General features: G+C 39.5%; 2 protein-coding genes and 2 non-coding genes across 33 annotated transcripts in view; all 4 read right to left on the minus strand.

Annotated features, from left to right (window-relative positions):
* Positions 1-5210: 5210 nt before the first annotated feature.
* Positions 5211-5317, minus strand: LOC145504022 (U6 spliceosomal RNA). Its single transcript, XR_014052015.1, has one exon. It is a non-coding gene; the product is annotated as a U6 spliceosomal RNA (small nuclear RNA).
* A 4620-nt stretch (positions 5318-9937) lies between these two features.
* Positions 9938-10047, minus strand: LOC145504061 (U6 spliceosomal RNA). Its single transcript, XR_014052047.1, has one exon. It is a non-coding gene; the product is annotated as a U6 spliceosomal RNA (small nuclear RNA).
* A 253-nt stretch (positions 10048-10300) lies between these two features.
* Positions 10301-14797, minus strand: BBS10 (Bardet-Biedl syndrome 10). Of its 2 annotated transcripts, none has more exons than XM_081483917.1 (2): positions 14563-14797; positions 10301-13608 (listed from the first exon to the last, which is right to left on the minus strand). In XM_081483917.1, exon 2 carries the CDS (start codon positions 13602-13604, stop codon positions 11628-11630), a length of 1977 nt encoding a protein of 658 aa, XP_081340043.1. In that variant the 5' UTR covers positions 13605-13608; positions 14563-14797; the 3' UTR covers positions 10301-11627. The 2 variants fall into 2 exon arrangements, with proteins under 2 accessions (XP_081340043.1, XP_081340042.1); XM_081483916.1 differs by lacking the exon at positions 14563-14797 and adding an exon at positions 14195-14444.
* A 7823-nt stretch (positions 14798-22620) lies between these two features.
* OSBPL8 (oxysterol binding protein like 8) overlaps positions 22621-25274 on the minus strand; it is a 159854-nt gene continuing 157200 nt past the window's right edge. For all 29 annotated transcript variants that reach the window (XR_014051709.1, XR_014051707.1, XR_014051710.1 and 26 more), the window contains one exon: positions 22621-22970. Coding sequence is in view for 24 of the 29 variants with exons in the window: in XM_081483909.1 (XP_081340035.1) it covers positions 22838-22970 (133 nt within the window). In the remaining 5 variants the exon portion in view is untranslated. The remainder of the gene's footprint in view (positions 22971-25274) is intronic.

Here is a 25274-nt window from a genome sequence, read left to right on the forward strand (position 1 = left end):
GGCGGCCCCTCCTTACCTTGAATGTGGAGTAACTCCTCTCGGAGTTACTCCACATTCAAGGAGCGGTGGCTGTGTGGGCACAGGAGGGCCGATCACACAGACCACAGCCTTGTCTATCTCAGTGAAACTAAGCCATGCCGTGTGGGGCCACCCAAGACGGATGGGTCATGGTGGAGAAGTCTGACAGAATGTGGTCCACTGGAGAAGGGCATGGCAAACCACTTCAGTATTCTTGCCTTGAGAAACCCATGAACAGTATGAAAAGGCAAAAGGATAGGACACTGAAAGATGAACTCCCCAGCTCGATAGGTGCCCAATATGCAAATGGAGATCAGTGGAGAAATAACTCCAGAAAGAAAGATGGGATGGATGGAGCCAAAGCAAAAACAATACCCAGCTGTGGATGAGACTGGTGATAGAAGCAAAGTCAGACGCTGTAAAGAGCAATATTGCATAGGAACCTGGAACGTTAGGTCCATGAATCAAGGCAAATTGGAAGTGGTCCAACAGGAGATGGCAAGAGTGAACACTGACATTCTAGGAATCAGCGAACTAAGATGGACTGGAATGGGTGAATTTAACTCAGATGACAATTATATCTACTACTGTGGGCAGGAATCCCTTAGAAGAAATGGAGTAGCCATCATGGCCAACAAAAGAGTCCGAAATGCAATACTTGGATGCAATCTCAAAAACGACAGAATGATCTCTGTTCATTTCCAAGGCAAACCATTCAATATCATGGTAATCCAAGTCTATGCCCCGACCAGTAATGCTGAAGAAGCTGAACTTGAACAGTTCTATGAAGAACTACAAGAACTTTTAGAACTAACACACAAAATAGATGTCCTTTTCATTATAGGGGACGGGAATGCAAAAGTAGGAAGTCAGGAAACACCTAGCATAACAGGCAAATTTGGCCTTGGAGTACAGAATGAAGCAGGGCAAAGGCTAATAGAGTTTTGCCAAGAGAACGCACTGGTCATAGCAAACACCCTCTTCCAACAACACAAGAGAAGACTCTACACATGGACATCACCAGACCGTCAACACCGAAATCAGATTGATTATATTCTTTGCAGCCAAAGATGGAGAAGCTCTATACAGTCAGCAAAAACAAGACCGGGAGCAGACTGTGGCTCAGATCATGAACTGCTTATTGCCAAATTCAGACTTAAATTGAAGAAAGTAGGGAAAACCACTAGTCCATTCAGGTATGACCTAGATCAAATCCCTTATGAGTATACAGTGGAAGTGACAAACAGATTTAAGGGACTAGATCCTATGCCTGATGAACTATGGACAGAGGTTCATGACATTGTACAGGAGACAGGGATCAAGACCATTCCCATGGGAAAGAAATGCAAAAAAGCAAAGTGGCTGTCCGAGGAGGCCTTACAGATAGCTGGCAAGAGAAGAGAAGCAAAAAGCAAAGGAGAAAAGGAAAGATATTCCTATCTGAATGCAGAGTTCCAAAGAATAGCAAGGAGAGATAAGAAAGCTTTCCTCAGCGATCAATGCAAAGAAATAGAGGAAAACAACAGATTGGGAAAGACTAGAGATCTCTTCAAGAAAATTAGAGATACCAAAGGAACTTTTCCTGCAAAGATGGGTTCGATAAAGGACAGAAATGGTATGGACCTAACAGAAGCAGAAGATATTAAGAAGAGGTGGCAAGAATACACAGAAGAACTGTACAAAAAAGATCTTCATGACCCAGATAATCATGATGGTATGATCACTCACCTAGAGCCAGACATCCTGGAATGTGAAGTCAAATGGGCCTTAGAAAGCATCACTATGAACAAAGCTAGTGGAGGTGATGGAATTCCAGTTGAGCTATTTCAAACCCTGAAAGATGATGCTGTGAAAGTGCTGCACTCAATATGCCAGCAAATCTGGAAAACTCAGCAGTGGCCACAGGACTGGAAAAGGTCAGTTTTCATTCCAATCCCAAAGAAAAGCAATGCCAAAGAATGCTCAAACTACTGCACAATTGCACTCATCTCACACGCTAGTAAAGTAATGTTCAAAATTCTCCAAGCCAGGCTTCAGCAATACGTGAACCATGAACTTACAGATGTTCAAGCTGGTTTTAGAAAAGGCAGAGGAACCAGAGATCAAATTGCTAACATCCACTGGATCATCGAAAAAGCAAGCGAGTTCCAGAAAAACATCTATTTCTGCTTTATTGACTATGCCAATGCCTTTGACTGTGTGTATCACAATAAATTGGAAAATTCTGAAAGAGATGGGAATACCAGACCATCTGACCTGTCTCTTGAGAAACCTGTATGCAGGTCAGGAAGCAACAGTTAGAACTGGACATGGAACAACAGACTGGTTCCAAATAGGAAAAGGAGTATGTCAAGGCTGTATATTGTCAGCTTGCTTATTTAACTTATATGCAGAGTAATGAGAAACACTGGGCTGGAAGAAACACAAGCTGGAATCAAGATTGCCAGGAGAAATATCAATAACCTCAGATATGCAGATGACACGACCCTTATGGCAGAAAGTGAAGAAAAACTAAAGAGCCTCTTGATGAAAGTGAAAGAGGAGAGTGAAAAAGTTGGCTTAAAGTTCAACATTCAGAAAACTAAGATCATGGCATCTGGTCCCATCACTTCATGGGAAATAGATGGGGAAACAGTAGAAACAGTGTCAGACTTCATTTTTTTGGACTTCAAAATCACTGCAGATGGTGATTGCAGCCATGAAATTAAAAGACGCTTACTCCTTGGAAGGAAGGTTATGACCAAGCTAGATAGCATATTAGAAAGCAGAGACATTACTTTGCCAACAAAGGTCCGTCTAGTCAAGCTATGGTTTTTCCAGTGGTCATGTATGGATGTGAGAGTTGGATGGTGAAGAAAGCTGAGCGCCAAAGAATTGATGCTTTTGAACTGTGGTGTTGGAGAAGATTCTTGAGAGTCCCTTGGACTGCAAGGAGATCCAACCAGTCCATCCTAAAGGAGATCAGTCCTGGGTGTTCATTGGAAGGACTGATGTTTGAAGCTGAAACTCCAATACTTTGGCCAACTCATGCGAAGAGTTGACTCATTGGAAAAAACCCTAATGCTGGGAAGGATTGGGGGAAGGAGGAGAAGGGGATGACAGAGGATGAGATGGCTGGATGGCATCACCGACTCGATGGACATGCGTTTGGGTAGACTCCAGGAGTTGGTGATGGACAGGGAGGCCTGGCGTGCTGTGATTCATGGGGTCACAAAGAGTTGGACACAACTGAGCGGCTGAACTGAACTGATTTCACTTTTCAAAAGGGTTAGAATAAAATATTGCAAATAACAGAAATATATAAATTGACCTTTTCCCCCCTAAAGTGAAAGTGAAACTTGCTCAGTCGTGTCTGACTCTTTGTGACCTCATGGACTATACAGTCCATGGACTTGTCCAGGCCACAAGGTTGGAGTGGGTAGCTTTTCCCTTCTCCGAATCTTCCCAACCTAGGGATCGAATCCAGTTCTCCTGCATTGCAGGTGTATTCTTTACCAGTTGAGCCATAAGGGAAGCCCAAGAATACCAGAGTGAGTAGCCTATCCCTTCTCCAGTGGATCTTCTTGATCCAGGAATTAAACCAGGGTCTTCTGCATTGCAGGCAGATTCTTTACCAACTGAGCTATCAGGGAAGGCTCCCCACCCCCCAATAACCAATAAAGTGTTCTCAAGGAGCACATCAGATAACACCCTTATCAAGTTATGCACAGGTTATCATTTGCTAATGTTCTTGGAGGCATTACTATCCTGGAGGATTGTGTAAGAAACCTTGATTATTAAGACTAGGTATATTGCAAGTTAATGTAAATTTTAAGAAATATAATACAAATTAGAAGAATTCAGTACAGGAGTTTAATAAGTACAAAATGGTATGTAAATTGTGACAGAAACACAGGTCAAGTCCTAAGAAGTTTTACATAAATGTACTTCTGGAATATGTATTAAGATTGGATATATATGGGGTCCCCTTTTTAAAGAAAACGGACATTTCTGTTGCTGCAGTAAGAATTTCCCGATAGTGGGTGGCAGAATGGAAACCACTCTGAGTAGTTCACAGAGTATACTCAATTACTAACTAGATATATTTAATCTGGGCATAAGAACTTTGATTGCTATAATCATTATTAGGGAGGCTTTCACTCAGATATTTGTCTACAATGTCAGGCATTGATGCCTGGTGATTTTACTTGGCGCTAAATACAAACATCCAAAGGAGTAGTTTTAAGTGACAGAGACTACAAAAATTATGCATATTTACTATACTGTTAAAGTGCAAGTGTTAAGTCACTCAGTCGTGTCTGACTCTTTGCAACTCCATGGACTGTAGCCCGCCAGGTTCCTCTGTCCATGGAATTCTCCAGGCAAGAATATTGGAGTGGATTGCCATGCCCTTCTCTAGGGGATCTTCTTGACTCAGGGACTGAACCCAAGTCTCCTGCATTGCAGGTGGATTCTTTAACGTCTTAGCCACCAGGGAAGCCCTTACTATACTGTTAACCTAAGCATAAATGTGATTCAACCACAACATGTCATCAATCCATAAGGCTACAGGGAGGTCTTCTGCACAGACTTGGGAATAAAATTTCCTACTGAGAGCTGCTCTTTAAAATGAACAAATGACTATTTAGAACAGAGACATGCTTAGTCACCTGGAGGAAACAGAATGGCTTCCAGGATGGTAGAACATTGCAGTGATTTAGTATTTTAAGGAAAAACTGGGTGCATCAGTTTAGGTAGTGTTAGACAGAAAAGTGGAGTCACTGAGGCAAATCCAAATGTTGGTTGGATCTCTGGGATCACTGTTCAGGAGAAGGGAGACTTAGTCAGTCTTTCCATTGGTCCATTTGTATTCATTCATTCACTCATGCATTCATTCACTGAACTTAGTAGAGTGCCTACTTGGCTAAGCAATATCCTATGTGCTGGAAATAGGGAAGTGAAAAAGTCCACATTCTCATGAAGTTTATTCTAGTAGGGAAAGCAGTCATTGTAAAAAATAAACACACACACTAATAACATTAGATGTGTGCTTCAAAAAGAGCTTACCAAGGTAGGAAGGTCATGGAGAAGGAATATGTTTAGATTGAAAAGTCAAGAAAGGTATCTCTGAGGTGACAATAAAGCAGAGATACCTGAATAAAGTGAGGAAGGGAGCCATATGAAGATCAGAGGGAAAGAGGTTTTTGGTTTTTTTTAATATGGAACTCTTCATGAATTTGCATGTCATCCTTGCACAGGGGCCATGATAATCTTCTCTGTATCATTTCAATTTTAGTGTATGTGCTGTCGAAGTGAGCAGAGGGAAAGAGTTTTATGCAGACAGAACAGCAAATGGAAAACTCGGAGGCTGAGACGACTTGTGTGTTCAAGGGACAGAAGGAACACCAGTTTGGGTTCTCGTTAGTGCTGTCTTCCAAGTGTTCTCTCCTCTTCCAGGCACAAGGCAGGATGGGACTCCCTGGTTCTTCTGTGCATGGGTTAGCACTGTGTGACTAACTCTGGACAGTGAGTCATGAGTAGAAACGACATGTGCCACTTCTGAACCCAGCCAATGAAAGACCCTTTAGGTCTCTTCTCTCTCTCTCTGGCATGATGACTGGTAAAGTTAAAGACAGCAACTGCTCCATCAGCCCTGATCTAGGAGTGAGGAAGAAAATAATGTGGGGTCAGAGCTCCTGCTGCTGCTGCTGCTGCGTCGCTTCAGTCGTGTCCAACTCTGTGCGACCCCGTAGACGGCAGCCCACCAGGCTCCGCTGTCCCTGGGATTCTCCAGGCAAGAACACTGGAGTGGGGTGCCACTTCCTTCTCCAGTGCATGAAAGGGAAAAGTGAAGTTGCTCAGTCGTGTCCAACTCTTAGCGACCCCATGGACTGCAGCCTACCAGGCTCCTCCATCCATGGGATTTTCCAGGCAAGAGTACTGGAGTGGGGTGCCATTGCCTTCTCCTCAGAGCTCCTAGCTGACCTTTAATAGCTATGTGAGGACATTAATATGAATTGTGTCAAGCCTCCTGAGATTTGGAGTTCTTTGTTACCTCAGTATGGCACAACTTGTCCTGACTGACAGTGTAACTGGTGGGGAGAAAGCTGGAGGGAGAGTTGTAGAGGGTAAGATTTAAGGATAAGCAGGAGATAGAACATGGACAGCCTGGTAGACTATGAAAAATTTGGATTTCATTCTGTGTGAAGGAAAAACCTTTGGAAGACTTTGAGCAGAGGGATGACATGACAGGATTTGCATCTTAAAAAGGATCATTTAGTCATGTAGGGGAAGCCCTTGTTCATGAGAAATACAGACTGAAGTATTTAGGGATACAATTTGCTTTCAAATAGTTCAGTAAAGTGTGCGTGTGCGCACACACTCATGCATGAACAAAGGGCTAAATGGTAATTGGTGAATTTTGATGTAGGGTTTGTGGGTGTTGTGCTCTTTTCTCAACTTTTTTTGTGGAGTTAAAATTTTTGACATAAAAAGTTGGGGGTAGGGAAATCAGTCCAGTATAAAATACAAGGTCTAGAAGCAAGACCATTAGGAAGCTATTGCAGGTGAGAGGAAGTGACTGGGGGCTGGAAAGGCAATCCTGAGAAATGGGCAGATTTGAAATCTACTTCATTTGTGGGGCAATGGGATTTGCTGGTTGGCTGCACAAGGTGAAGGTAAGATTGGAGTCAAAACAGCTCCAGGTTTTTGTTCTGATGAGTGGAAGTTGGTGATGCCACTAACTGAGATGGGACAGCAGAGGGAGAACCAGGTTTAGAGAACGTGAAACAGTCATCCTGTTTTGAACATGTTAAGGGTAAGCATCCCCATGGAGACTGGGCTGGGAGGTGGATAAATGAGTGGGGAGGTGAGAGAAGAGGTTGGCTGGAAATACAAAGTTGGAATCATCAGCATGTGGTGGCACCCAAGTTACAGAACTAAATAGAAACCCACAGGAAGCAAGTGTCGGTGAAGAAGGCCAAGACTGAGCACTGGGGAACTGGAGCGTAACTGGCTGGGAGGGGGCTCATGTGGTTAATTTGATTTCTCTTGTTCTGATTCCATGCTTACTGAGCAACCACCTGATTATCACTTGACTTCCCACATATAGTTCTGACTCATCAGATGGACCTGGAATAATCTCGTTCCTGGGACAGTTCTTATTGTAAATAAATTGGTCACACTCACAAGTGTGGTTAGATTCAGTCCCTGAGACAGAGCCATTCTCGGCAGGCTGACAAAATCTGATGGTGAGTCTACATAAGGAGCCAGACGCAGGACTGGAAATTCTCTGAGGAAATGAACGCCACACTGCTTGCCGGCACTTCTTTGGCTCAGAGTAACCTCCTGAGGAAGAGCGTTTCCAGAATTGCTGCAAAAACCGCTACCCAGTTATGGCTAAGAGAACATTCCCTTTTTTGACAGTATCTTTTTTTTTTTTTTTGCTGTAAAAGCACTGATCCATTAGTGTGTATCTCACATCGTTCTTCTTCCATCATGATCTTGCATTTCCTTAGATCAGGATCCTTCCTTATTTTATTAGCTATTTAAGGGTCATTCTACATGTGTGTGCTCTAAATTTATTTTTTAAAATTTTATTTCATGTGAGTAAGTAGAATTCAAATGGCTCAAAAATCAAAATGCCATAAGGTATACACTGAGAAATCACCTCTTCCCTATGCGTGTTTGCCCCTCCAGTTACTGTCCCTAATCCATTTAGTCTGTGGCTCCATCTAGATTTGTATGTGTACTTAGTTACTCAGTTGTGTCCAACTCTTTGCGACCCCACAGACTGTAGCCTGTCTGGCTCCTCTGCCCATGGAATTCTCCAGGCAAGAATATTGGAGTGAGTAGCCATTCCTTTCTTCAGGGGATTTTCCTGACCGAGATATCAAACTTGGGTCTCCTGTATTGCAGGCAGATTCTTTACCGTCTGAGCCAGGAGGGTTGCTACCAATCTCTTGCTATTTACAAAGCTCCATCCTAGCCCCACTCTCCCCAAAACTGCAGTTTTTCTTTTCCCTGCTTTGCTGTGATGATGGGAAAAACATATTCTATTCCTTTCGGAAGGAAATGAGTAATTCCTGGTAAAAGTTCAGGCTCAAATTGAACTCTTCCCTGTCTCTTTTAGTCTAAAACATGGCTATCCTAACACTTCCAGTGTAACATGGTTGAACAACTCTTCAGCTAAAGCAATTAAAGGATGTTCAACTATTTAATGCCTATTGTTTTGGGAATAAAAATGGCTTGTGCTGGCCCAATGAGAAAAAATAAGGGGTTCATAAGTTATTGGGGAAAGTGTGTTTGTGGAAGGTAGACTGACATATAACTACAGAAAACGATAATAAAAACCTCAGTTGAGAAGCTCTTCTCTCCCATGGTATAGCAGATTCTGTTTTCCAAAGATAGTTGCCTCAACATATCTCATCCCACATGCTCTTCTTATAAGGTGACATCGACATTTCCCATTGAGTGGTGGGGCCTGTGTTCCCTCCCCTTGAATTTCAGCTGACCTTTATGGCTGCCTCAACCAACAGAATACAGTGAAAGCTGTCCGGCTAAATTCAGACAGCTCTCAGAACCATGACAGGTAATGATATAGTGATTCAAATCAAGTAAAATTTGAATAAACTTTTTGAATGAATAAAAATATTCATCATGCAGCAATAAAAACGGAACATGGTCTTGATTTTAATCATCTTTACATTTTCGTTGGTCTTCTTTAATTTTTATTCAGATTTTACTTTAATTTTATCTATTTTTGTTGCAGGTTACCTCAAACCCTTTGTGGAAGTGGGTTTAAGTACAATGTAACCACATTTTTTGAAATGTTCTTTTACCTAACTCAGTAATGTGAACTCCCTAGTGTTATTCTGCAAAGGACAAGGATGACCCATGAAAGCTTTATCACCATTTTTGAGGATGTTTTTAATGAAAAGAAAAAAGATTGCTTTGTATAGACCTATTCTACATTTTCTGCTTCTTCCCCCTGCAAACAGATTCTTTTCCATGAAAGTTCGATAGAAATAATTAGGACCTCATCTATGAGGACCAGAGCTCCTCAACAGACATTTATTGGCTACTACTATGTGGCAGATATTAGATTAGGTACCAAACACAAACACTCCCAGCTTACAAAGAGGCTCCTGGACCAGTGACTGCTGCTGCTGCTGCTGCTAAGTCACTTCAGTCGTGTCCAACTCTGTGCGACCCCGTAGACGGCAGCCCACCAGGCTCCGACGTCCCTGGGATTCTCCAGGCAAGAACACTGGAGTGGGTTGCCATTTCCTTCTCCAATGCAGGAAAGTGAAAAGTGAAAGTGAAGTCGCTCAGTCATGTCCGACTCTTCGACCCCATGGACTGCAGCCTACCAGGCTCCTCCGTCCATAGACCACTATTTATAGCTATAAACGCCTACCAAATGAAAGGCATGGGCATGCATGGAAAGGTCTTTGAATGCTTTCACTGATGGAGAAGTATTTAAAGCAACAGCAACAAAATAAAGCAAAATTATCAAGAGACCTGACAGGCAATTTAAAAAAGTGAATGAAAAAAATTATACAATAATTTTACAGTACATCTATTATCTATGGATTTAGTATAAGAAAGAGAAATAATACATTCTCTCCATAATCACAGAAGTGAAATAGTGTTATCTCATATGACATAAGAGGTCCAGAGTGGCTTGGCTCAGACGGTAGGATAAGATGGTAAAGAATCTTCCTGCAATGCAGACCTGGTTCGATCCCCGGGTCAGGAAGATCCCCTGGAGAAGGGAATAGCTACTCACTCCAGTATTCTTGCCTGGAGAATTCCATGGGCAGAGGAGCCTGACAGGCTACAATCCATGGGGTCTCAATGAGTCAGACACAACTGAGCAACTAACACTTTCACTTTCGTATAACATAAACCTTATAAAAATAAAATTGTATTTAATATAAAAGATTTGCAATGATGGAACATGAGTTTTTTGTGTGTCATCCTTGTGCAAGGGTCATGCTAATCTTGTCATTGTTCAGATTTTAGTATGTGTGCTGCCCAACTGAGCACGGGACATTACAGTCTTTTAATACATTGTCAGTCATTGCTTTTTCAAGTTTAACTGCAATGAAATTTTAAAAATTGGTTTTCCTAAATATAATTTCAGTCCAAGTGGTGTCACTATCCACTACACATTAACCTTTAAGGAAAAGTGCCTGAAGGTAGGAACCGTATCTATTTGTTTACCACGGTATATTCAGCATCTGGCACATAGTAAGCACTCAATAAGAATTTGTTGAATTAGTAAACAGGAAACACATAATTAGAACAGATTAAAGAAAACAGTTTTATTCAACAAGCCCTTCTGAATACTCGGTATGAACATAGTACTGCCTGAGGTGTTATAGAGAACTACCAAAAGTAGAAGATACTGCCCTTATTCACAGCTAGAATCACAATATTATTTGCATTTATAAACCTTTAAAACAAAAACATTAAAAAACTCATATTAGACATAAACATAGCAGTCTCTCGGTATCCAAGGGGGGTTGGTTCCAGAACACACCCCCAGTCCTGCCCCCCAGCAGGCACTAAAACCTGGGAATGTTCAAAAAACGGCACAGCATTTGCATATAAGCTATGCACACAGTCTTTGTACTTTAAATCATCTCTAGATTACTTATAATATCTAATACAATGTAAATACTATGTAAATAGTTGCCAGTGAACCTGGCAACTTAAAGTTATGCTTTGGGAAATTTCTGTAAATTTTTTTCCTGAATATTTTCAATCCACAGTTGGTTGAATCCATGATGTACAACCCACAGATCAGAGAGCCAACTGTAACCCTCAAATTATTTGTTACTGCTGAACTATGGCTATGCATCAAATACAAGAAAACTCAACAGATATATGAACTATATTGCAAGCTCTTAGAGAACAGGAGAAAATGATAGTACAATTTTCATATTTTTTTTGGAATTATTTCAACTAAAGAAATGAAAATATATACAATCCATGAAATCCTATTTATGGTAACATATTCAATGGTGCATGAACAGTGACAAAAATGCATGCAGGCTCTAAATAAGGGGACAATTAAAGTAAAAAATAATTTTACTTATATACTGTTTGGGAGAAAAGTGAGACTTTTGCTACAGAAATTATGAGTAGGGAAAAATTATTTTCAGTAAAGCAAATAATGTTTTATGAACAACTAAAGTAGGATGGCATTTGGAGACTTCATCCAAATCTGAGATTATTCTATTAACTATAGAAAGGCAAGGCAGAAGGGAAGAGGAGTGAAAAAAAATACAGAAAAGTAAAAGGGAGCTATTAGGAAACACCTTCTGCCCAAACCACAGACTAACTCAGAGCTGAGACACAGGGACACTGAGGGGGAAAAAAGATCCCCTTACTCCGACCTTGGCTTCACTCATCCAGGCTTCCTCCTCACAACTGTTCCATAATGAATGCAGTCTACAATATTCATATGTGAATGTCTGGTGGCCTCATGTACTTCTGAAGACTTCAAAGTTCTGCTGCTTTCCTAACTAGGTTGAATTAACCTGAAAATTAGTGGTCACATGCCTGCCTTCTTTTATGGCTTGAGGTGGATTAAAATTCTGGTTAATAAAAAGCTTCCAATTTTATAGTTCCTCTTCCGAATCTTGATCATAAATTTCCTGAGGTTGTCTCTTAATATTGATTACTAAGTCAACAGTCAAAATGTTTGTCAAACACTGAAGAACTGCAGTTAGTAACTGGTATTTACCAGCAACTGATTCCAAACCTGTCTGGTTGCTTATGATGGGTTGATTGGTTTGCAGTGCCTGGAGAGCTCTTACATATACTTGTGGAAAGCTGTAATTTCCTTTCTTAGACTTATACAAGATTTTGGGAACACCTAAAAGTGCATTAGCTATTATCCTACTAACCATGGTTTGTTCTGATTGCTGGCATTTTTTGGCATAGTTGAGAAGATAGTAATGCAATAAGATCTCAAAATTACCACCCACAGGCAAAACACAACCAGCTGGTATAGATGAAAAATAGTAACTTTGGGAAGTACACATCTCTAGTGACTTATATCTCAGTGGTAACATGCTGTCCTTTCTAGAAAGTTTTGTAACCTGTAAATTTTCATAAGAAATTTCTCTTCTAGTATTTTCTGTTGTTGAGTTAGCAGAATTACTCTCAATAAATGGTTCATGGTCATCCATTATCCTCCCTTTGTTTGGTGATGAACATCTCAATGTTTCATCTGGCTGGTATGAATCTGTTACTGCCACTTTTGGTGTTGAAAACAATATATTTTTCTCTAGTTTGACGCTTGGAACTATCAAATTTGAACATACATTTAAATACGTTTGAGTTTTTGCCAGTTCACCTTTGTTCTTTACAACTGTGTCCTGATACGACCTTTGTATTGAGCTGTTAACAATTTTCGGTAACTCATTACTTTCTCTACTATTCTTATATACACGAGGACCTGATGTACAATTTTGGTCACTGGTTTGCGTCACATAATTTAGATCAAGGTCTTTAAATACCTGCCGAAGCATTTTAAATGCTCCATGTAAAGCATCCTCATGTTGTTCAACAAGACCCTGCACCGGTCCACAAAGAACTATACAGTGTGGTGTAAATGAACAGGTGCTCATCAAGCCAAGATGAACATAACCTTTGGATCTAAGGATGAGGGGTTTACAGAATTTCACCAAAGCAGTGTGAGAGAGTTCATACTGAGAAGAGGGCTCTGGTAGTACCAAGGGAGCAATACCAATGACTCTCTGGATAAGAGAAAGTTCTTCAGATGATAAACACTCCACCACAGATATGCCATTCAGTCCTGCACAATAAACTACTAAGTCTGGTTGTTTCACAGTAGATAAGAGTAATTTTACATTCTGACTCTGTAAATGTTTCACTATTGCTTTCGTTCTTTCTGTAATCCAAAGCTGAGATGACTGAAACTGTGCTTCTGAATTTAGAATAAACTCTGATCCAGAAATTGAAAAGAGAGGCTGAATGGTTTCTGTTACTATCACTATTCTTATGTCACCATCTGCTGGACAGTACACAGAAAAGTCTCTCTGAAGCACAAGCCCAGCTATGATCCTGGAATCTGAAACAGGAAGGCCAGTGACACCAACTTTCAACTCAACAAAACAGTCATCCACTATCTCAAGTACTTCTTCAAATCTACTTTCACAAGCTGTACACTTGAAAACATAGTCACACATCAACTGAGATATCAAGTTGTGATTATTTCTTCCCACTCTTCCACAAAAGTATGCTCCTAAGAGCATCTCTAAAGAGCTCCTACACAGTTTTCTTTCTTCCGTGCATGAAGAAAAGATGGACAAGAAGTGTCTACTTAAGTAATGGTCCATAACATAGTCTAATATTTGTGTCTGAAATGTTAGAAGAGCTCGGGAAATAAATTTCCACTGACAGCAATTTTTCCAATGCCTTCCACAGGTTTGAATATTTTCAAAAAGGAAAGAATCCTTTTCCTTGTCTGTGATCTCACGAAGTCCTCTGAGTAAATGGCAAAGAAAGATAATAAATGTTTTAGCACCATCTCCTGTTTTTCTTAGATGACTGGAAACACAGGCCACCATAACCCTGTACAAGAAAGAAAGAAAGCAACTCAGATTTTCAGAGGGCTGCCTTTCCACATCTGAATCAAGCTGAAAGCATGTTTTTACATCTATAAAATGAGAATACTATCTCTTTGATGTCCTTAGTTTGTTTTTTCCCTTTTAAAGTTTACTTTAAAATAGGCTGAATGGTTTCTGTTACATAAAAGGGAAAAACAATAGAACCACCTTTGTTCTATTTCAAGATTCTAGGGTTGGGTCGAGCTGGAAGGAAAGGAGAAATGCTCTTTTCAGTTGTGTAATGTTCCCTAGGACAACGCTCTAACTCTGAGCGTACACTGGTCTCATCCAAGGTCAGTTTTCTCCAGGGACAGCTCCCGAAAAGCCCCGACCTCTTTTCCATCTTCGCGGGCTATTGGACCTCTAGCTCCTACTGGCAGAATGGCGGGGCTTTTTCTGCTGGGCAAGAGGCAAAAGGTCAGTTTTCCCAAAGAGCAAAACCTCATGGACAAGAAGTCCAGGGAGATGACGTGAAGTGTCCATCTGGAGTGTGGGATGTGAGTACCTAATTAAAGGATGCTCTAACGGGCTGGAGCGTGCATCGCGGGTACCTGGCTACAGGATGCTCTAAATGTAGCGCCTTCAACAGGCGGCCTCCATCCCGGCTGAGCAGCACCTCGCCAGTGGGCTTGGTACACAGAACTTGCCGCCCTTCGGGCCCCAAGCAACCGCTCACGATGGATTCTAGCACTTCCGCCACATGCAACGCCACCGTCACAGACCCCGCAGCGGCCATAGCCTTTCAGGTTCCAGCGGCCTACGCCCGCCGCTTGGGGAAAACCAGGATTGCCAGGAAGGAACAGAGCTGGGGTACGGCCGGAAGCGGAAGGGGCGGGTAGAAGACCGGAAGCCGGGGCAACTAGGCTTCTCGGTTGGGCGAGGGTTTGCCGTCCCGCCCGGCCACCGGAAATAGCCTCACCGTTCGGCCAGTAGATAGCGGTCCAAAAGCCCGCGAAGGTAGACAAGAGGTTGGGGCTTCTCGGGAGCTGTCTCTGGAGAGGAAACTGAAAGCCCTTCCACAGCTCCCTAGGTGAATTCATTCCTTTCTTGGAAGCTTCAGCTGCCACCAGACCCCTCCGTCTCCCAGGAGCTCGGCACGATAGTGGAGGGACTGGGCGTTGCAGCTAGAACTCGGTTGGTTTCCAACTGCCGTCAAAAATTCGTTCCAAAACCTCTGCCTTGAACTTGTGCATACCCTGTCCACATTCTGCACCAGCGGTTTTCTTTCGCGATGCAGGACAGATGAGGAGTGCCTGGCCACGAGCTGCAGGCTTCATGCTTTCTGCAGGTGGCTTTGCTACATTTCCTGGGTTTAAATATCAACAACATGAAATCCTCGCCACCGCAATTTTCTTTTTCTTTAGCAGAGGTGATAGATGTGAAGACTTACTGGTAATCAACAGTATGCTTTAAAAACAGTGACCCAGGATTATCGCACACAATCAGATGTCAGGGAAAAAAAAAATACTGTTAAGCAGAAAGAACATATTGTTTCATACGTTAAGACACACACCCCTCTCTCATGGATGAAATGGTAAAGAGCATGGGCTTAAGATTTACCTGGGTTTGCTGTGCCATTTACTTCTCTGTGACATTCTTTTGTCTCCATTTTTCTCATCTTAAAAAATGGTGATATGTAAAAAAAGTTTTGAGGGCGACAGTGGACAGTGTTTACAAGATGTGGGATTTTTTTTTTTTTTTTGGCATGGTGTGTCATAGGTACTAAGCACTCAACAAATACAACATACTCAACAAATTACTGTCACGTGTCACCAGTGTAGGGACCCACTATTTCCACAAGAAAGGGATATTTTGTAAGGTTCAAAAGAATTATCAACCCAATACAAGAGTTTGGTCAACATCAGTAAAATAACCTCATAGATGTTTCATTGAGGTTGAACAGTGAGGGGCTGTTTTCCCTATCCTTTACTCCTAGAATAGGACAGGAGACACCTGTAAGCCCTCCCATTCCCTGCAGTAAGACAAAAGCAACTCGCTCTTAGCCAGAAGCAACTGAGGGGAGCAAATACTGGTTTGGAGGTTGATGGAGGAAAACTAGAGGAATGATTTCTTGTAACATATGTGATGTTGATGTTGATTCAGTTGGAACAGATAATTTGTGGGGGGAAAACGTTTTCATGTGAGTTTTGTATATATGCTTATGTAAGCAAACCATTCAATATCACGGTAATCCAAGTCTATGCCCTGACCAGTAACACTGAAGAAGCCTAAGCTGAACAGTTCTATGAAGACCTACAAGACCTTTTAGAACTAACACCCCCAAAACATGTCCTTTTCATGATAGGGGACTGGAATGCAAAAGTAGGAAGTCAAGAAACACCTGGAGAAACAGGCAGATTTGGCCTTGGAGTACAGAATGAAGCAGGGCAAAGGCTAATCGAGTTTTGCCAAGAGAATGCACTGGTCCTAAAGCCCGTCTTCCAACAACATAAGAGAAGACCCTACACATGGACATCACCAGATGGCCAACACCGAAATCGATGGATTATATTCTTTGCAGCCAAAGATGGAGCTCTATATAGTCAGCAAAAACAAGACCGGGAGCAGACTGTGGCTCAGATCATGAACTCATTGCCAAATTCAGACTTAAATTGAACAAAGGAGGGAAAACCAATAGACCATTCAGGGATGACCTAAATCAAATCCCTTACAAATATACAGTGGAAGTGAGAAATAGATTTAAGGGACTAGATCTGATAGAGTGCCTGATGAACTATGAACGGAAGTTCATGACATTGCATAGGAGACAGGGATCAAGACCATCCCCAAGAAAAAGAAATGTAAGAAGCCAAAATGGCTGTCTGAGGAGGCCTTACAGATAGCTATGAAAAGAAGTGAAGTGAAAGGCAAAGGAGAAAAGGAAAGATATACCCATTTGAATGCAGAGTTCCAAAGAATAGCAAGGACAGATAAAGCCTTCCTCAGTGATCAGTGCAAAGAAATAGAGGAAAACAACAGAATGGGAAAGACTAAGAGACCTCTTCAAGAAAATCAGAGATACCAAGGGAAATTTTCAAGCAAAGATGGGCTCAATAAAGGACAGAAATGGTATGGACCTGACAGAAGCAAAAGATAAGAAGAGAAGGCAAGAATACACAGAAGAACTATACAAAAAAGATCTTCATGACCCAGATAATCACAATGGTGTGAACACTCACCTAGAGCCAGATATCCTGGAATGTGAAGTCAAGTGGGCCTTAGGAAGCATCACTACAAACAAAGCTAGTGGAGGTGATGGAATTCCAGTTGAGCTATTTCAAATCCTCAAAGATGATGCTGTGAAAGTGCTGCACTCGATATGCCAGCAAATCTGGAAAACTCAGCAGTGGCCACTCAAAAAGGTCAGTTTTCATTCCCATCCCAAAGAAAGGCAATGCCAAAGAATGCTCAAACTACCGCACAATTGCACACATCTCACACGCTAATAAAGTAATGCTCAAAATTCTCCAAGCCAGGCATCAGCAATATGTGAATCGTGAACTTCCAGATGTTCAAGCTGGTTTTAGAAAAGGCAGAGGAACCAGAGATCAAATCGCCAACATCTGCTGGATCATAGAAAAAGAGTTCTAGAAAAACATCTATTTCTGCTTTATTGACTATGCCAAAGCCTTTGACTGTGTGGATCACAATAAACTGTGGGGAATTTTGAAAGAGATGGGAATAGCAGACCACTTGACCTGCCTCTTGAGAAATCTGTATGCAGGTCAGGAAGCAACAGTTAGAACTGGACATGGAACAACAGACTGGTTCCAGGTTGGAAAAGGAGTATGCCAAGGCTGTATATTGTCACCCTGCTTATTTAACTTATATGCAGAGTACATCATGAAATGCTGGGCTGGATGAAGCACAGCTGCAATCAGGATTGCTGGGAGAAATATCAATAACCTCAGTTATGCAGATGACACCACCTTTATGGCAGAAAGTGAAGAAGAACTAAAGAGCCTCTTGATGAAAGCGAAAGTGGAGAATGAAAAAGTGGGCTTAAAACTCAACATTCAGAAAACAAAGATCATGGCATCTGGTCCCATCACTTCACGGCAAATAGATGGGGAAACAGTGGCTGATTTTATTTTTTGGGGCTCCAAAATCACTGCAGATGGTGACTGCAGCCATGAAATTAAAAGACGCTTACTCCTTGGAAGGAAAGTTATGACCAACCTAGACAGCATATTACAAAGCAGAGACATTACTTTGCCAACAAAGGTCCATCTAGTCAAGGCTAAGGTTTTTCCAGTAGTCATGTATGGATGTGGGAGGTGGACTGTAAAGAAAGCTGAGCGTCAAAAAGTTGTTGCTTTTGAACTGTGGCGTTGGAGAAAACTCTTGAGAGTCCCTTGAACTGCAAGGAGATCCAACCAGTCCATCCTAAAGATCAGTCCTGAGTGTTCATTGAAAGGACTGATGTTGAAGCTGAAACTCCAATACTTTGGCCACCTGATGCAAAGACCTGACTCATTTGAAAAGACCCTGATGCTGGAAAAGATTGAAGGCAGAGAAAAAGGGGAGGACAGAGGATCAGATGGTTGGATGGCATCACCGACTCAATGGACATGAGTTTGGGTAAACTCCGAGAGTTGGTGATGGACCAGGGAGGCCTTGTGTGCTGCGGTCCATGGGGTTGCAAAGAATCGGACACGACTGAGCGACTGAACTGAACTGAATGATAGCAAGGTTTTTTTTCCTTATCCATCACAAAGGGGTTACTTGATTTGAGCAATGGATTATTACAAACATTTAAAAGTAAAGTGCTTCAATCAGAGTTCTATTTAAGTGTACAGTGGAAAGAGAAGGGACATTGAAGCCTGACATGGATTCAAACTTGGGCTTGCTATCACTCTTATTATGTAGCTTTCAGAATTATTTAACTTCTCTGAGCCTCAGATTCTTCATCTCTAAAATCTAACTTCCACTTATCTGAAGGTTATTATGGGTATTCAAGAAGAAATGAATGTAAAACATCATGTAAAGCATATGTTAGAGACTCTAGCTGTTAAATCCTTTCACCATCCTTCACAACTACCCCCCAAATGACTTTTAACTAAAAGTTAATACTAAGTAATTTAGTCACCATGTTATATTCAAAGTCATTTGATCAGTTTGCTGTTTTTAAAAATTTTATTTAGAATGCCTACTTGAAGTTAGCATCATTTTACAGATCATTAGAAAAATTCAATTCTTTTGTCTCTGCAAACATTTATAATAGGTTAGGAGTAACAGATTAGAAATGTAATACATTACAAAACAGTTGCCTATGACTATCTGTACATTTACTATGCACCTTAAGGAAAAGAACTTGATAGTGTGCTGTACTTACACTGCAGATAACATACTTTTATTCTATTTTACAAAACTGACCAGTGTTTGAATTTATAAATGATCATTAACAGGATATTTAACTTAGATGTATAGTTAACATGCTAAAAAGTAAAAAATTTCAACTGAAGTTGTGTGGCTCATCAGTTCAAATGTTTCATGGCATTCTTTCCTTAATATTATAATTCTCAAATAATTTTTCATGATAAATTCAGAAAGAAAGTTTTCTAAATATTTTAGAAAGTATATTCACATTCATTTTGTCACGGGTTTCTTGTGGCTCTTCTAAATATGTTAATCATATTAAGGAGACACTGGTCCTATACAATTTTAACAGTCCATCTTCAATTAAAACTGTAACAAAACAAACAGCATGTTAAGAGTAACAGAAAGTAAATTAAATATACTAAATTCACACTATAGGTAAACAAAACAAAACCAAATTACATAATAGTGGCAGGTTATACAGGTTAAAGAATCTCTTTTTCCACATAGTCAAATAAGATAGAAGTTCAAATGTAAACTTAATGATCTGTGTGGGATTCCTCCCCTCTCAGCTATGGTTCAAATTGGAAAATTTGGTATAAATGCTAATTTTAATATTTCTGTGCATTTAACATAATTCAAAATAATCTGAAGTGTCATGTATGGTTCATCAAATGTCATTATCACTGTATGTCAAACAAAAAACCCCCAAATAGATTCATTGTTCACTAGAAATGTGAAACACTGGGAAAAAATAGAATTTTATACATTTGTTTTCTTAAATATTTGACCAAGATATTCTTTAAATAGTTAAAACTGCCTTCTCCACATAATTTTGTGTATATATGGCACGAGCTGACACCCTAAAACAGTGTGAATTCCATCGAAAAGGCACTGTTTAACAATACTGAGAATAATCTGACAAGTCTACTTCAGTGATGTCTGAAAGTGAAGAATATATTTGAGATAGGTAAATGGACAAACCCTTATAAAAGTACAGCATTACTGTTTAAATATACTATAGCTATATAAAAGGAAATAAAGTGACACAGAGAAATGACCCTTTTATGACAATTAAGCCTATAAACACTTTGAATCATATTACAGTTCTGTAACACAAAAATGACAAAAAATTACTTTCTTAAAGGCACAAAAGTGTGACTACTAAATGAGAGTTGATTTTACAAGGCCAACTTTTTCAATGGAATGGTAACAAAAATTACACTGTACCTTTATAAGTAACACAAAAAAAGTAGTGATATGAAATACAAATGAAATATCTACCACTGAAACTTACTTATATCACACACCCTATTTATTGTCTTTTCTTGGGCCAGCTACATCTCACTAAATGGTGGATAACTGAAGGCATAGTATATTTAATAACTAAAACAAAAATGCACATGTCAATAACTATTACTTATTTAAATTTTCCAGTGAAAAAATAAAATTTTTGATCAAATGAAAAAAAGAAAAAAGCTGGTTATAGGTCTTAAATCCTAGAAACCATCGTGAGACTCTCAGATAACTGGGAACTGTAAATCACAATTTTTATGAGTCCATGTGTGAAGGAAGATTAATCTCAGCTGGAGAACATTCAAAGTCAATTATACATATGGCTAAAAACAAAGTTCATTATGTGTTTTAAAGGATTCACATACTAAGCCTAGTGTAAGAACTGATCTAAAACTAAGCCACCAATTCCTGAGTTTTGCATTCAGTTCACAGAAAGGAACTCATAAAACTAAAAGCGTAAGACTATTAGATTAGACATATGCTTTTAGTGTATAAGAAACAGCATGAGTAACCCTGCTCTTTCTCATGAAACAGTTTTTGACTCCTGGGATAATAAGAACCCATAATAACATTTGCCCTAATAAAGTTTTAAAAATAAAGAAAATAACTCCCTCTCAAGTCGTAGAGGATAACCATACAAATACAACACTAAGACCAAATAAAAGTAAAATACATGTAGATAAGCCTAAAGCCCCAAAAGGGAGTTACCAACAAAAAAAACTTAAGTTTTCAGGGTTTAAAGATGAAATTATTTTTGTGATCAGCCAATCAACTTATATAAATTAATTCTAATTTAAGCCATTAAAATGAATCAAGTTGTACAATATTTACAAAATATATATTAATGAATAGGCAGTTGAGCATAATATTGGTAACACAGAGTGAGTACAAAAATGATATCAACAAGTATGAAATACAAACAAAAAACCCATCTGTTCTAGTGTAGTCATATTTATATTGGGTATAGGTATATCTTATTTATGTATAATCTATTTAAGAAACATTTTCACAATTATTGTTTTGCCAAAAAAACATGAGAAATGGCTCCTTATAAAACCTAAGGATACTAACGATCACTATATTGGTTAGGAGGAACAAAGCAGGCTCTTCTTATTGTTTTCAGTTTTCAATAATTTAGTAAGCATTCCTTTATTGTATACTTATCATGGCATAAACATTTGATTATAACTTTACCCGTGTCTCACAGTCTGTTTTTAGTCAAAGGCAAATGTAGCCAGAGCAATCATTTTCTCTCTGACCTTCATTTTCATTTCAAAATCTACTTTGGGAATTCTAAGATACATAAAGTACAAATACTAAACTGAAAAAAAATTTTGGGAAAATGTTTGCCTGAGCCTGAATGAAAGGAACCTTGAGGAATTGTGATTTTGCCACAGACTGCAGTTACTGAGAGCAAAGGAGAACAGAGAATTAAACCTCAGAACTTGGTGCTCTTCTTAGATGCTCAACTTATTGCACATTTTAAAGAAACCAATTTTAAAATGCATAATTACCACCACACTAAGTGTCTTTTCTTATCACTCTTCTCTTATTTGGCTTTTAAAGTAAAATATTGATTATATATATATATATATATATTTTTCTATTCTACTGTTTCACTGAACATGCCAGAATCTAAATGAAAACTAAAGAAAGGTTTTCATAATGAAAAAGCATGATTATCAGCATTTTATATGCCCTACAAACATCTTTAGAATTTAGCCTATGTTATTGGACCAACTGAGTTTTAAAAAATAAGAAAAAAGGACAGCAATCAAGTTTGACCACACTTTTTTCCAGCAAGTGCTTAAGTGGGTATTATATACGTACGATAAGAAAGATAGAATCAATAGATCCAAGTAGCTGCATACCAGTTTTCTGCTGTTGATATACACACATATATATTTATACTTGTATCTATAAATATTAAATTCTAGGGATTAAAAAAATCTTGTGTAAACTTTTGAAAAAAGCAATTTGCCACTTTGTCTCAATTTGACCACACATTTTTTTTGTTTGTTTTCTGTTTGTAAGAAGACAGTTGAGCTGAATGCTTTGGAAATGATTCTTTTTTAACAGTACAGTGTGCTGAACTATTTATGCCTACTATCCCATTATTTCCCATTCTGTAATTCCTTACTGATAAAAGTTTTGTGCCTGTTTTATGAAGAAAATAGATTGTTACATATATAAGATTGATAGCATTTTTGTTATGACTGACATTAATATTATATATTTCATTACATGAACATACCATAGACTACAAAGATTACTGTAAGGTATATATAAGACACAATTGTGTATACATGTGGATTTATTATACTCACATGTAGACACATTCTGACAAAAGCTAGAACCATTCTGGCACTTAATACATAGTTCACTTTAATAATCAAATAGGATAGTTCTTGTTTCAGGTTAAGGATAAAAGGTATGAAAAGTCAACACTTCTACATTTATTTCTAAGGTTTTCAGTTTTAGAAATATTGTGATGTTTTAATAAAGACCAAACCAACTTCAACATTGGTCCCAGGCCAAATCTGATCATTCCAGTTCATTAACTCAATTGTAAAGGACTTCTACTTAAACATGAAGTTTATTATAACTTGAAGCAAAATCAGGAGAAAAATGATGATGTAGTCTTTTTGTTGAAGAAAATAATCCGTGGCAGGTGTGCTTGAAATTAAATGATTTCGAAGAGCCATAATATTTCTACAAAAATAAGCAACAATAAATGTAATAATTATTTATAAAAAATGATAGCAGAGAAATCACAATTTGATATATGGCCACATAATTCAACTGTATAAAATTCAATTATATAAAGTTCAAACAGTTACCACCCCCTGAACAGGGAGCTGATTATGCTATGTGGAACCACTAGTAGGTTTTGCCTAAATCTGTACTGCACATTGTACCAAATCTATGACTTAACGATGTGTGTTAAGCATGGCTTCCCTGATGACTCAGTGGGTAAAAAATCTGTCTGCAATGCAGGAGACACAGGAGTTGCAGGTTTGATCCCTGGGTCGGGAAGATGTCCTGGAGAAGGAAATGGCAACCCATTCCAGTATTCTTGCCTGGGAAATCCCATGGACAGAGGAGCCAGGTGGGCTACAGTGCAAAGGATTACAAAGAGTTGGACATGACTGAGTAACTAAGCATGTCAAGCATAACTTTTAAAGTTTGCAGACTTTAAAATATATCACCTTCTTTGTTATCACAGTGGTTTTAAAACAAAAATTTTGCCTCTCAGTTGGTCCACTAAGCTTCTTTTATCTTTTTTAAGGGAGACAAAGGTAGAGATAGAGAAAAATCCTTTATTTATCAGGAAAAAAACAAATTTTATGATATTTCTAACTTGAAGAATGCTCTGTAGGCATTTCATATGCTAACAAAAATAAAATGTTAATTTAGTCACAATATAAGCTTACATTATCCTCATGTGACTCTAAATACTTTGCCTAAAACAAGCTGATTAGTGAAGATGTTTTCTTTTTATGACTTCTTTTAAAGTGTTTTCCCAGTATAGAAAAAGAAAGGAGGCAAAATGAACAAGTAGGCTCATTAATTTATAAATAAATTATAAATTAATAAATTATAATTAATTTATAATTAAATTAGGAAATGTGATCACTTTATATAAGGACTGATGATACCAAGATGCAGAAGACATGCTCCCTGCTCTAAAAGAGCTCATAGTCCAAGTGGGGTGGAGTGGGAGTAGGTGAACAGACACACAATTAGCAACTCTGTAGTAGGCTGCAGCCCATGGGGTCACGAAGAGTCGGACACGACTGAGCAACTTCACTTTAACTTTTCACTTTCATGCACTGGAGAAGGAAATGGCAACCCACTCCAGTGTTCTTGCCTGGAGAATCCCAGGGATGGAAGAGTCTGGTGGGCTGCCGTCTATGGGGTCACACAGAGTCGGACACGACTGACGCGACTTAGCAGCAGCAGCAGCAGTATCATAAGCACTCAGAAAGACTAATGGGATCCATACAAGCCAAGTGGGAGATTTAGAAACTCTGGGGGCAGAGAGGATGAGTGATCAGAAATGTTACAAAAAGGGTAGCATTTGAATTATATTCTGAAGAATAAACAGGGATTTTCTTGAAAGGCAAGGTGGGAGAAAGGGCAGTTTAAAACGTGGATTCACTGTGGGTAAAGATCCAAAGACAAAAGTGTTAAGTCACACAGTCATGTCCAACTCTTTGCAACCCCATGGACTGTAGCCCACAAGGTTACTCTGTCCATGGAATTCTCCAGGCAAGAATACTACAGTGGGTGCCACTCCCTTCTCCAGGGGATCTTCCCAACTTGGGGATCAAACCCAGGTCTCCTGCATTGCAGGAAGATTCTTTACCATCTGAACCACTAGGGAAGCCCCTATATGAAAGGGCACACTATATTCTGGAGATGTGGGAAGTTTCATAGGACTAGAGCACAGGGTCAGTGTAGAGGAATGGCAAGAGATGAGGTTGAAAACAGCAACTACATATAAGCTATAAAATCACCAAGGATAGAATAAATATCTTTAAAAAAATTCCTCCAGAACAGCTAGCACTGAGTGCTGAATACACAAAAGCAGGTTGGCTAATATAAAAAATTTTAACATCTGTTACAGCAATGGGATACAACCAATCTGAACTGGTGCTGGCCTTAGTGATAGAGCAGGATAGGAACCTTCCCTTACAAGGAACTTCCCTAGGTGTTACAACCTTAGGTGCTGGATCATGCGGAGGTGAGTGTGGGGAAATGCAAAGGGAACACTCAAAGGTCTCACCCACTGTTATGAATGTATTTCGACATTTCAACAACTGGCGCATTCCAATTAAAATTAGCTATGTACAAAGGACTGTGGAAGCCCTGACTTTCTCAAAAACCATCCCACTTCCGCATTTAACTCAGCTACATTCCTCGTATGCTACAGCAGTCAGATGAAGAGACTTCAATTCTAGCCTCACAGATGAGACAAAACAACCTCCCTCTCTCCTCCAGTACTTTAGTGCC

Source organism: Giraffa tippelskirchi, chromosome 4 (genome assembly GCF_054371585.1).
Source record: "Giraffa tippelskirchi isolate mGirTip1 chromosome 4, T2T-mGirTip1v1.2.pri, whole genome shotgun sequence".
NCBI classification, from domain to species: domain Eukaryota; kingdom Metazoa; phylum Chordata; class Mammalia; order Artiodactyla; family Giraffidae; genus Giraffa; species Giraffa tippelskirchi.